At 41.9% G+C, this 13,115-nt stretch overlaps 1 protein-coding gene across 1 annotated transcript; it reads right to left on the bottom strand.

Moving 5' to 3' along the window:
• Positions 1-5,824: 5,824 nt before the first annotated feature.
• LOC138358363 (uncharacterized) lies at positions 5,825-6,493 on the bottom strand. The gene has a single exon (XM_069316201.1). The coding sequence runs from the start codon at positions 6,491-6,493 to the stop codon at positions 5,825-5,827; it is 669 nt and encodes a 222-aa protein (XP_069172302.1).
• Between the last annotated feature and the right edge of the window lie 6,622 nt (positions 6,494-13,115).

The following is a 13,115-nucleotide window of genomic DNA, read 5'->3' as shown; positions in this document are numbered from 1 at the left end:
AGAGAGATTTCACTGCTCCGAGAGCTCTTTGTGGGAAAGAGAGGAAGGTTAGTGAACTTTGCGTGTTAATAGCTATGATACATAATTACCACACCGGATAACGTGTATATGTACTTGACAGGAATTCCTTTATATATGCTCAGTGAGTTATAACTTAATCATCATAGTCTTAATGCAAGCAGAACTGAGTGTGTATGTAGGGGGTATATTCATGTACGTGTGTCTGTTTTATATGTGTGTGTATGGGTGATGTAGTGTGTATGTGTGAACACAAAATTAAGGTAGGTGAAGGTGTAGGGTGGATAGAGGGTGGAGAAAGCAGGAGGAGATGAGTGCGAACCTCCGCCCAGTAGGACTGACTACCTCCACAGGCAGCATCAGCACCCAGGTATCCCCCACTCTGATTTATCTTATAAATTCGTTCCGGTAACGAGTTTCTCTGAAGAGCATCGAGCGTGTGGCTCAGCTATCTGGTCGTTCTCATTAACCCGCCCCTCGCTGCATCATGGGTGCCCCATTCTCCTCCATGACACAGACACTATCGCCCCATTAACGAGTGTTTACTAGACGTTTGGGAGATAGATTTTGCTGATGACGAAGGGGAACATAGATTTTGCTGATGAGGAAGGGAAGCAAACCAATTAAGTAGACTGGAAGCAGAACTCATGGTAATTAGTTGGTAGAGATACAGTTTCTGAATTCCTGATTTGAAATCAAATCTCATTAGCACTCTATTGTGTACAAACTTCAGCTGTGTTTGCTGAATTTGTGAGGGTCTTCTGAGTGTAATTGTTTCGTGAGGATGTCCTGAGAAGGGTGTTCTGAGTGTACTAACCTAGTTATACTCACCTATTTGTGCTTGCGAAGGTTGAGCTTTGGCTCTTTGATCCCGCCTCTCAACCGTCAATCAACCGGTGGTTGTGGTTGGTGTGCGGTTGTTTAGTGAAACTGTTCTGAGTGAAGTTGTCCTGAGAAGGGTGTTGTCCTGAGTGTAATTGTCTGGTGAGAGGCTGCTGTGGTTGCGCTGAATGCGATCTTGGTTTGTAATTGTTACCAAGCTGCTAATAGGAAAGCCAAGGATAAAACTATTGTGAGAGTGCATGACCTGACAACCTCTGTTCTATCATGCGTTCGATGGAGAGAATGGGACGGAACCCACATCGAACAGACTGAGAAAAGCAGGTATATTCCCTAGTACCTGCTGGGTACAGTAGAGGGTAGGGAAACCTACCTGCGACGTACCCCCCCCCCCCCCGGTTTACCTTCCGTTAACCTGCAGTTTACCAAAGGGTTTTCTGCTCTCACACCCATGTCGTTGGCTTCCCTAGGGACTTCCTTTTCAGTAGTCTGCGCGACACAACCCGCCTGGCCTGTCAAGGTTGTCAAGATCCAGTCGTGTCTTAATATAAATTCGACTTTTTTTTGTGCGTGCTCGTAGGAGGTTGAAAACTCTTTGTACATTATATTTTGACAATGTTATTGCACTGTGCACATAACGCCCTTTTTTTCACTGAGGTTATCTTCAGCATTTTTATGCAAAACAAACAGAGCGTAATTATATGAGTGTTACTCCGAAGGAAAGTGACATTAACAATAAAAAAATCGTAGAGACGGATAGTTATATTTGTTTCGTGTAATTATGTAATATATATGTATTGAATGTATTTTGATAATACGTAATGTACAAAAAAAAAGGAAAACAAAAATAACCCAACTCACACATGAAACCCTTATGAAGTCCCTTATGAACCCTTCTGAACCCTTATCAAGTCCCTCCAGGACGGACCCAAACGTCGCCACTTTTAATTATATTTCTCATATACGAGTTGTAGTATTTGCCTTCAGCCGCGCTAGTATGAGTTATTCTCCGTAAATATATACGATGTTGTTAAGAAACGCCAAACTGGGAGTACTCTTGATCTTAAGATCAGGTGCGCCCGTATATGGAGTACATCAGAGAAATACAGGCAGAATCTCATCAATAAATATAACAGTAGAGTTATTAACCAAATAAAATTCATAAAATAAATAAAATTTAACAACGCAGACGAATTTGCTAAACACGTTGGACATACAGAGACTTCAGCCTCTTACTGAAGCCAGCTCACGAGTCATAAACACTAACATCGCAGTAAAAAATTAAAATATCAACGCTCAAGGTCGATTAACATGATGTGTACCCTTCATCACCACAGAGTATTTTGTACTCTCTACACACTTTATTCTGGCGATCTATCCAGCGTCAATTTGTAAGTGGTTTAGTAATGCCAGAAGCGTAGAGCCTAGGAAGCCCACCTAACGAGATTGTTGCTCATTAGTCCGAGGAAACGTCATTATTTCAGTGTTTGTACTTCTACTAGAGCCCTGGAATATCGACGCTGTGGTCGATACTGTCAAAATTATTGTGAATTAAGTGAGAGGACAACTTGAGATGCAGCCAACGTTTCGAGACATCCAACATCCCTTGAGGTTACGTTGAGGTGCTTCCGGGGCTTACCGTCCCCGCGGCTCGGTCGTCGACCAGGCCTTCTGGTCGACGGAGGCAAATGTTCATATAATGAACATTTGCAGTGTAAACATTGTAAGAGACGGATCTTACGTCAAGTACACATTATAACAGTCAGCTCGTTAATACGTGTACTGTGTGACTTGCGACCTCATGGCTCGTGTGAGATCATAGCTTAAAACCCGGCACAATGTGAGATCAAGCCAAGTGACTTGAAACTTGGCTCAAGTAAGATCAACACTTAAGACTTCAGAATCTACGCAAGTGACTTAAAAGCCTTTAGACTTTACAAATGAAAATTAAAGTACTGATATGTCACAAAATGTTATGACAAAAGATAATTGAAAACTTGAGACTTAGATGTAACTTGCAAATGGACACGACTGGAATTAAGATTGTGTCTAAGTGACATAAACAAGTAATAAAGTAACACTATACACAAACAACACGCATGAGAACACCTCACTAGGGAGAATCATGGATGCCTTACAGCCCTCGGCTACCTTAATACCTTCAAGAGGCCGCCCTCTCCCTCCCTTAATAGGTATAAAGCCCTCTACCTGCACTGGTTGGTCACATTAGGCTCTCAGACTCCGCGGCGGCAACAATACTAACATGACCAAGATTGTGATCTGTCTGGCGGTGCTTGTGCAGCTGGCCGCTGCCCTCTACTACAAGCCACGGCCGCCCGTCTGTCCCGTCTCCCAGCTCGTGCAGTACCAAGACAAGTGGTTGAAGGTCACCGAGATCGAGGTGTTGCAAGTGCCGTTTCCGATGAACCAGATCAACTTCAACACAGTGTTCCAGACCAGTGTTGTTCCCGTGACCAGCGTCACAGTCCAGACGGTGACGGCGCCAGCCCTGCAGCAGGTTGTGACACGTGCAGCTGGTGGAGGTGACTGAGCCCCTGACGGTGGTCAGCGTCGACACTGTCACCAGGATACTTGTGGGCACGTTAGTTGATATCCTCACTACCACAGCAACCAACTACCTTACCGAGATTCAGATTCTACCCGCGCTGGAGACCTACCACGTGACGGTCACTGAGGTGGAGACCCGTTTCGCTCAGCTGACGCAGACGCTGCCGGAGACCGAGATCCACTCAGTGACGGTGACCAAGGCTCGGCTGCAGACGAAGGTGGTCATCAAATATGTCGCTGTGAGCTCAGTTGAACTCACCACTGAGGTGGAAGAGCGACTGGTGACCAGAACTCACAGCCTCACCAAGGTGATCACTAGCACCATCTGTCCGCCGCTAGGAAACATTTACAATTAATTTCACAAATGACGTACTAATATTTGGCTATATACAGATTAAAAACCTTAAAATATAAAACATTAAACAGAGCATAACACTTATTTTTGTGTATAGTATACATATAGCACTGTATCAATAAAAACTAAATATATAATTTTTTGTTCTTATTTGCCAATTAGCAGCATTTATGTTAATGTAATAAAGATGAGCCCAGACCTGATTCTATAACACACTTTAAAGGCTCCTATATGTTTCATAGTAACATTTCTCCATAGTTTCGGATTTCCTTATATTTGTCTCGCAGGCCAAACATCACATAGTTAGAGAATAGTCCGCTTGGTACAAGTAAGACGTTCGATCCCCCGATACTACTTCCCAAGGCTACAGTTATGTCAACTTATATCTGTATAATTTGTCCAGTTCCAACTTCTTCGTTCCTCTTTTTATCATTGTTGTTTTTTTATTTTGGGCATTTTTACTCCATATTTTGTTTTACTTAAAAATCTTAATTATTCTAGCATTTACAACATAAATAAATAAAATTAGATTATAGAAAATAATGTTTGATAAATAATATGTATATATCACCTGATTTTCAAAGTACAAAAAAATTATGATAAATTCAAATGTCTGTGACGTTTCCCTTGCTCATAAATTATTTCCGGTGACTTTAAATTACTATATTCGTTATCATTCTTATTAAGTAATTAACAAAAATCTTTCCATTAGCAAAATGCGCTTAATTCTATTAATATTAAACATGAGCGACATCTTTTCCAATTGAGACGAGTCAGTAACTTCCAGCGTGGGGGGGATTACCTTGAGGTGAGGCCCAGGAGTGACCCCGTGGCTGTCCAAGCCTCCAGGGATAGTCCAAGGTATCAATGACCCAATAGCCCGGTTTCTGATTAGGTCTTCTGAGGTGGTTCAGCGTAACAATGACCCCGTGCCCGGGCTCTGGCCAGGAGGCCTCTTGGTTGATGATCTGATCAACAACAATACTTCTGCTGCTTAATGGGACAGTCGTATCAAATACAGCTAAGGGTATGCTGGGTATGGTTTGGTTAAGCTAAGTTGGGACAGGTTGTACTATGTGAGGTTAGGCTAAGTTGGAATAGGTTAGGTTGAATGAAGTTGGTAGATTTTAATACAGCAATAATAAGTTAGCGAGCCGTCTTATGTACGAACTGCATGTTCCTTATTAGACGAATAGGTACACAGTCAATTCTGAAGGGCGTGCCTGCCTTATAGTGACAATTTTATGAATGCGAAATATATGAATTCCCATGAAAATTGGTCAGAGGAAAAATATTTATTATCGTTCCTTACATTATAGGAGTTAATTCTTCAACATCATTAGTGTCAATTATTTCTTAGTTAATTTCATAACAGAGCCGAGCACACCTTATACAGCTAATGGGTTTGTAGTGTGTACCTCATTGACTGTAGAGCCCTGTACCAATCACCTACAGATGCTCCTAAACTGTAGCGAGCGCTGTAAGAATTACATAGTGTCCAAGGGTTACCTACACCTTTCAACTCTTTATTTATTAAATAATAAGAAAGTCACTTTTCTGTACTTTCTCGTCTATTTTCCAACATTCCAGTAAAATACTTCCTAACATATTTTTCATCACGATCGCTTCATCCGAAGTGATAATAAAGTTGGTTATACAAGGCTTCTTCAGATTATATTTAAAAACAAAGAATTTTATGTATTTGTGTTTTTATTTGAGTTGCTGAAAACAGTGAGTACTAATATGTTTTACGGCATGAAGTTAACCTCATTTATTTTATTAGGAATCAATCCATTGGCAATAAATTTCCAAAGTAATATAATAAGAGTGAACATTGAATTACATTGATCAGGGTGGAGGCTACGATCCAGACTACCGAGTTGTATCAGTGAGTGTTTTCTAAACTAGTGGACAGGTCTTTATACGTTACAAGTATCAGTATTTGGTAAGAAGCAATGGTATACAAAATATATATAATAAAGGTCAACAACACAAACATATCTCTTCGCATAGCAGGGAAACATCCCACATCACGGAGTAACGTCAGTGACTATAGGTGATCTGAGGAAGGTAACACATTGTGACGAACTCGTTGCGGGTGACGGTGGAGGTGGCCTGCACGGTGTGGGTGCTGACGTGGGTCGTGGTGCTCGTGACCGGCACCGGCACCCTCACGTAGCTCATAGCCGTAACGTAGGCGGGCTTCGTCTGTGTCTTGGTGACTCTCGCGGTGACGTTCTTGGTGACCGTGAGTGTAGTGAGGACGTCCTCAACTCTGCCGATAGTGATGGTCTGGGTGACTGTCTGAGGCACGACGGTTGTCTGGGTGATGGTCTCGTGCTGCACCTCCACTTCGGTCGCCAAGATCCAGCTGGTCTCGGTGTACACGGAGGTAGCAAGCGCTGTCTTGTATCGAGTTTGAAACACTGTGGTCGTAACTTGGCTAACGAGAGTCTTGATGTCTACGTTGTGAAAAGTCGTATACCGATTTGGTAGGACGAGGGGCGACGGCACCAACACGACGCTGGTCACATCAATAGTGCGATCGTCATACTGGTGATCATAAACGGTGACTTGTTGCCGGACAGTGTTCACGTCAGTCCTGGTGACGAGGATGGTCTCGTGCTTGGGTTGGCATGCAGGCTGTGGGGCGCCGTGGTCGCCGGCCAGAGAGAGCGCCAGCAGGCAGGAGAAAAGAGCAGCACACAGCATGGTGGAGACTGTCAGTGACGGGCCAAGAATGGTGCTTTCAGGGCGCTGTGCCTCCTTTATAGCCCGTAGTGGACTGGTGGCTCCGCCCCGTCGATTGGTGTGGGGCATAAGACCTATCAACCGAGGGAGGCTTTCTTATTAAGACCGGTAAACAAGTCTACTGACTACTATCAAGTGAAGTTTAATGAATATACATTAAGCTTAATTAATCTCGGTGTATATAGGTGCTACATAGCCTTCCCGGCTTGGTGCCTTCTTTTGATAATTACTTAGTGTACATGGACCAAGAAGCACGGTAAAACCTCGATGTATTTATGGAAAGTAATTTGTCGTGAACAAGAACCTGACGTTTTATTAATTATATGAAGAATAATTAGTATATTAAATGCAAGATAACATTTTATTAAATGATGTATATTGGTCATATTAAAGTATAAATATCCTTTTTATAATCATTATTATACTAAATGAAGGTTAATTCATTGTATTCAATAAAGGTGAAATATCACATTAAATGAAAGATATTGTATTTTCTGATGACAATAAATCATTAAATGAATGATAGACATTATGTTACATGAGCAACAGACAATATGTTAAATAAGTAACCATTATGTTAAATAAGTAGCAATTATGTTAAATAAGTAACACTTATGTTAAATAAATAACAGACAATATACAAAATAAAGGTGGTACATAATATTAAGTGCAGGATATGGTTTTATTTTGTGCAGAGATACACCACACTTTGTTTAACCCCAATTGAATAAGATTATCAAAGTTGAATTTCAAACAGGTGAACATATTCTTCTCAGATGGGAAGATTTGCGAACATAATATTGAGTATTAATGAACTCTTCATATGAGCTTATGAAGTGAAGAAGCACGAGTCTTCGTGAGGCAGCACGAGTCTTGATGAGGAAGCACGAGTCTTGGTGATGAAGCACGAGTCTTGATGAGGAAGCACGAGTCTTGGTGAGGAAGCACGAGTCTTGGTGAGGAAGCACGAGTCTTGATGAAGAAGCACGAGTCTTGATGAAGAAGCACGAGTCTTGGTTGGGAAGCACGAGACTTGATGAGGAAGCACGAGTCTTGGTGAAGAAGCACGAGTCTTGGTAGGGAAGCACGAGTCGTGGTGAGGAAGCACGAGTCGTGGTGAGGAAGCACGAGTCTTGGTGAGGAAGCACGAGTCTTGGCGAGGAAGCACGAGTCTTGGCGAGGAAGCACGAGTCTTGGTGAGGAAGCACGAGTCTTGGTGAGGAAGCACGAGTCTTGATGAAGAAGCACGAGTCTTGGTAGGGAAGCACGAGTCTTGATGAGGAAGCACGAGTCTTGGTGAGGAAGCACGAGTCTTGGTGAGGAAGCACGAGTCTTGGCGAGGAAGCACGAGTCTTGGCGAGGAAGCACGAGTCTTGGCGAGGAAGCACGAGTCTTGGCGAGGAAGCACGAGTCTTGGCGAGGAAGCACGAGTCTTGGTGAGGAAGCACGAGTCTTGGCGAGGAAGCACGAGTCTTGGCGAGGAAGCACGAGTCTTGGTAGGGAAGCACGAGTCTTGGCGAGGAAGCACGAGTCTTGGTAGGGAAGCACGAGTCTTGGTAGGGAAGCACGAGTCTTGGTAGGGAAGCACGAGTCTTGGTAGGGAAGCACGAGTCTTGGTAGGGAAGCACGAGTCTTGGTAGGGAAGCACGAGTCTTGGTAGGGAAGCACGAGTCTTGGTAGGGAAGCACAAGTCTTGGAAGGATGAACGAACTTCACCACTTTGACGGCACTGTGAAGGAACGGAAAATGAACACAACTGTAGTAATCAACATTATGATTTGCCGTCATATTGAATTTTAATGATGTAAAGATTATATAAAGAAATCGGGCTGCAGATCTAGTGTCGCATCTAGCCCCTAGACCAGAGGCAGGAGAGTAGTAATATCCCCTTGAGAGACGTGTAATAACAGTGGAACGTAATACGTTCTTGGTGGATGTGTATCAGAAAAGTATTGAAATAGGTGGTTGATGGATATGTACTAGAAGAGGGAGATAATAGCCCGTCGAGAGACGAGTAACAGAGGAACTTTATAATAGCAAAAGCTCCTTCATCTATGGAAATATCGCTAACTTCTCAGACAACTCATTTAAGTTTAAGACTGACATTATCCATCTCCGTTACTAATTAGGTCCACAGTCACCCGCTGATCGATGAATCTTAGTCCTTTTAATCTCCTAAGCTCTTGTTTTTCTTTTCCACCTGAACTCCCGGGGACCTGGACAGAAACTGTAGATGGACTACCTCCTGGTAGTCCTTCATCACAAGCAGGAAATACAGGTACAAGATTTACTTTCTCTAGGGACCACGTTCCCTCCCGGGGTCGTACCTCACTCTGCCGAAGGAACCAATGAAATATATGCTTAATCCGTTAATATCGTGTCATATTTGCTGAGCAGACATGACCTGGGTGTCGCACACACTCCCACACATCCCTCTTCCACCACTCCCACATATCCCTCTTCCACCACTCCCACACATCACTCCTCCTTTACACACTCGCTGTGTTATCATTACCTTTAATCACTATCTCCCCTATCATCTCAACTCTTCTTGACGGCTTAAGTCGCGCTGCTCTTCCTCCCCTTTCCCTTCCTCATCGCCTTATCATTTCCCCTTCACAAATTCCTAAATCGCTTCCTCTTCCTTGATTTTCCTCCCTGTTTTCTTCCTCCACCTTCACTACTTCTCCCCATCATTCCCCTTTCTTTTCTTTCCCTTCTCCACTCTTCCCTTTCTCTCAGATGGTGTTTCTAGTGACTGATGGCTTCAGTCTTTTCTCTTTATCCCTTATATAAATACTTGTCCTGTTTACACAAAGACCTTACTGGAGGAACATTGTCTGCAAATAAAGTTCTGCTCGTCGCGTGTTGTTTGTCTGAGTTTGTGATTGTTCTGTGCAGTTGTTTTTGGTTCTTGTGTTTGTTCTTATTCCCTGTTTTTCGTTATTATTTTGCGTATTTGTCATTGATCACTGAGTTTGTTATTGCTCTTTGTTTGTATTTGCTCCTGATTATTATCTTTGCTTGTTATTGATCTTTGTGTTATTATTATTAATGTGTTCCATGCCACGAGCGCGCGAAGGATTTATGTGAAACAGGCTAGAAGTTGTGATAACTTACCGTTACTGAGCGGAACCTTCCTGGACATCCAAGCTCTAATTATTTGCATGTTCACTGACAGGGATCACTGGGATGAACAGACCTATGGAATGTGTGTTTCACAGCAATTTGTGGATTCATATATATATATATATATATATATATATATATATATATATATATATATATATATATATATATATATATATATATATATATATATATATATAATATGTCAAACACTAATGATATCAAGGCACCAGCAATATATATAGCGCCAATCAGAATGTGAGGCTTGATTCATCGCCAGCAGAAACATTTAAAAAACAGCCACTTTCTTTTTTATAATAAAAAAGAAAATATAATTGTTTATTACTCAATGATAAGAAAAAAACATTTTTGTGAAAGCTATAATGCTGGAGGACACATCCTGACTATTGTTACAAACACCTAGCTGGTATGTTCAGTTAATTTCCAATTGTGCAATAAATAATATATATATATATATATATATATATATATATATATATATATATATATATATATATATATATATATATATATATATATATATATATATATATATATATATATTAAATACTTGTTACGAAACTGTCTTGGGTGATTAAATTTAGGAAATAGAAAATTCCTGGGGTGTGTGTTAGAACTTTTGGTGTGAGTCCCTTTATTATAAATAATTATGATATATTTTAGTTTAACAGCACACTCAAAAATAAAACGAATTTTAAGAATACAAATTAGTAAATTTAGTGATTCATTGTATGGTTCAGGTTTTCACTAAGAAGAAACGATTTAATATCAGCCGTTTGGGCACGTGGAAGGCTAGATCGCGAGCCTGACTGACTATATAAGGCTGTCCCTTGGCGGATGAGCTTCACTTGGCTCTGAGACTGCGAGGCGACAATAGCTCTCCACTATGTTCAAGGTTATCATCTGTCTAGGGGTGTTCGTGCAGCTGGCCGCTGCCCTCTACTACAAGCCAAGGCCGCTGGTCTGTCCCGTCTCCCAGCTCGTGCAGTTCCAGGACGAATGGCTGAAGGTCATGAAGCTCGAGGTGCTGCATGTGCCGTTGACAGTCAGCCAGATTCACTTTAACACTGTGATCCAGACCAAAAGGATTCCCGTCACCAGCGTCAGCTCCCATGGAGTGCCATCCTCTGCTATTCACCTGACGGTGACTGATGTGAAGCTTGTGCATGTAACCGAGCCCCTGACGATCACCAGGGTTCACACAGTCACCAGCAGGCTTGTTGAGACGCAGTTGAATATATTCACCAGCACTGCCATCAACTACCTTACCAACATTCAGTCAGTACCCGTACTGGAGACCTCCCACCTGACAGTCACTGACGTGAAGACCCGCTTCGTGCAGCTGACGACGACGGTGCCGACGACCGTGTTCTCCACAGTGACGGTGACCAAGACTCAGCTGGTCACTCGAGTGGTCGTCAAGAGTGTTCGAGTGACCACTGTCGCCGCCACGGCCACCGTGGTGCGGGAGCAACAGGTCACCAACACACACAGCCTCACCAAGCGTATCATCCAGACCATCTGTCCACTACCCGTCGACATATAAAGAACACACATGATAGTATCAACACGTTGAAAATTAAACACCACTAATTGTTGCTGGATCCAGTGTTCACTTCCCTTCCCCCTCTCATACTAGTTAATTTGTACTGTGTTCATGGTCCATTAAAGAACGATGTTAAATATATCTTTCTTAATTTGAATAAAGATTTTCTTTTCATACCTTTTGAGAATTAATTTTTGACTTGCCATATACAAGTATTTTTTTGTATTGATTGGTTAATACTCAGAATCAACATTACAAATATTACGCTTCTGTATATATATCCCTGGCAACAAGATCAATATTACCACTAAAGGCATGAATATAAGTCATCTCATCTTGGAAATTTTTCAAATTTTATAATAAAAGACGCTTCAAAACTCCCCAGTTGATGAATGTGAAAGTGTAACACACTTTAAATGTTCACCTATAGTTTATAATTATGAAAGAATAATGAGGCTTAATATTTTAAAAGAATATACGATTCGACATATGTACAATAACTTTATATAAAAAATATATATTTAAAATGGTCTAATCATAAGCAGGTTTATTTTTTCGTATTCTGATAATCTAGTTTTGTTTACACCTATGCAGTATACAGTTGTACAAATTATTGAAAGGTATAATTTTCAGTCCCAATATATCACTACTTGTCCCATTCTCTTATTACTAGACTACTCTGTTATTACTAGTAGTTGTAGGCGTCCATCGGTCTCGGGAGACTATGGAGTTGCGCTCTGATTGTCGGTGTGGAGCGGGCTCTCCAGACTAGTACCATTTTCATATTAACTCCTACGACTAGTCCCATTTTATTTCTGCTAGTCTCATTCTCTTATTACAGGCCCTATTCTCTTCTTTCCAGTCCCGCTCTCTAATTACAACCCCCATTCTCTTATTACTAAACCCATTTTCTATCTTACAGACCCACTGTCATTTTACTAATTCTGTTATCTTACTTTAAGTCCCATTATATTACTAATAGGCCTGTTCTCTTATTTCCAGTCCCATTCTCTTACTGCCGGTTCCACTCTCTAGCTGCTTGATATATTCTCTAATTACCAGTCCTATGGTGTGAAAGGTAGTAGGAAGTTGTAGCTGGTATAACCAACGTGTTACACCCCTCAGGTAGTAACAACCACTTGGACTGGACGGTAGAGGGACGGTCTTGCTTCGTGCAAGTCGGCGTTCAATCCACGACCGTCCAAGTGGTTGGGCACCATTCCTTTCCCCCGACCCATCTCGAATCTTTATCCTGACCCCTTCCAAGTGCTATTTAGTCGTAATGGCTTTGGTGCTTTCTCACGGGGGAGACATCTCCCGTCACGCAGGGTGCAGTCGCACCTCCACAGATCTCTAGTATCGGCTCTTGATACTGGCAATGGCTCAAAAGGGCCACCACTTACGGGCTATTCATGCCCGTGCCACCTTTTCGGTGGCTTAATCTTCATCAATCAATCAGGTGCTTTCTCCTCATAGTTCCCTTCCCTCAGGTAGTGCAGGATGTGCTTCAGAGTAATTGCGATCCATCTCGCCTGCCCAGTCATCCAACTTGTGTCTGTTGAGTACATAATTAGAGCCGTATTGTGTGTGTGTGTTGGCTGGACGTTGTCTGACATTGGTTTGATTCCGGCAGCAGCCGGAATCAAACCAATCAGCCGTCTCCTGCATTGCAGTGTGGCAATGCAGGAGACGATCGGTGTTAATAGCTCTGGAGATATTGTACTGTTTAAAGGCAGCCTTGTGTCAGTGGGTGCATATTGACTTATAAAAGTACATAAAATTAGCTCAATATATAAATTGTTTAGCTAAAAGAACAGTTTTTTAACCTAATTAGGGAATAATTTTTTGGGCTATCATCCATATTATGGGTATGCGTTTATAATAAAC

Source organism: Procambarus clarkii, chromosome 83, assembly GCF_040958095.1.
Source record: "Procambarus clarkii isolate CNS0578487 chromosome 83, FALCON_Pclarkii_2.0, whole genome shotgun sequence".
NCBI classification, from domain to species: Eukaryota; Metazoa; Arthropoda; class Malacostraca; order Decapoda; family Cambaridae; genus Procambarus; species Procambarus clarkii.
Note: the sequence above shows the minus strand (reverse complement) of the source record. Positions and strands in the feature narration are given on the sequence as shown.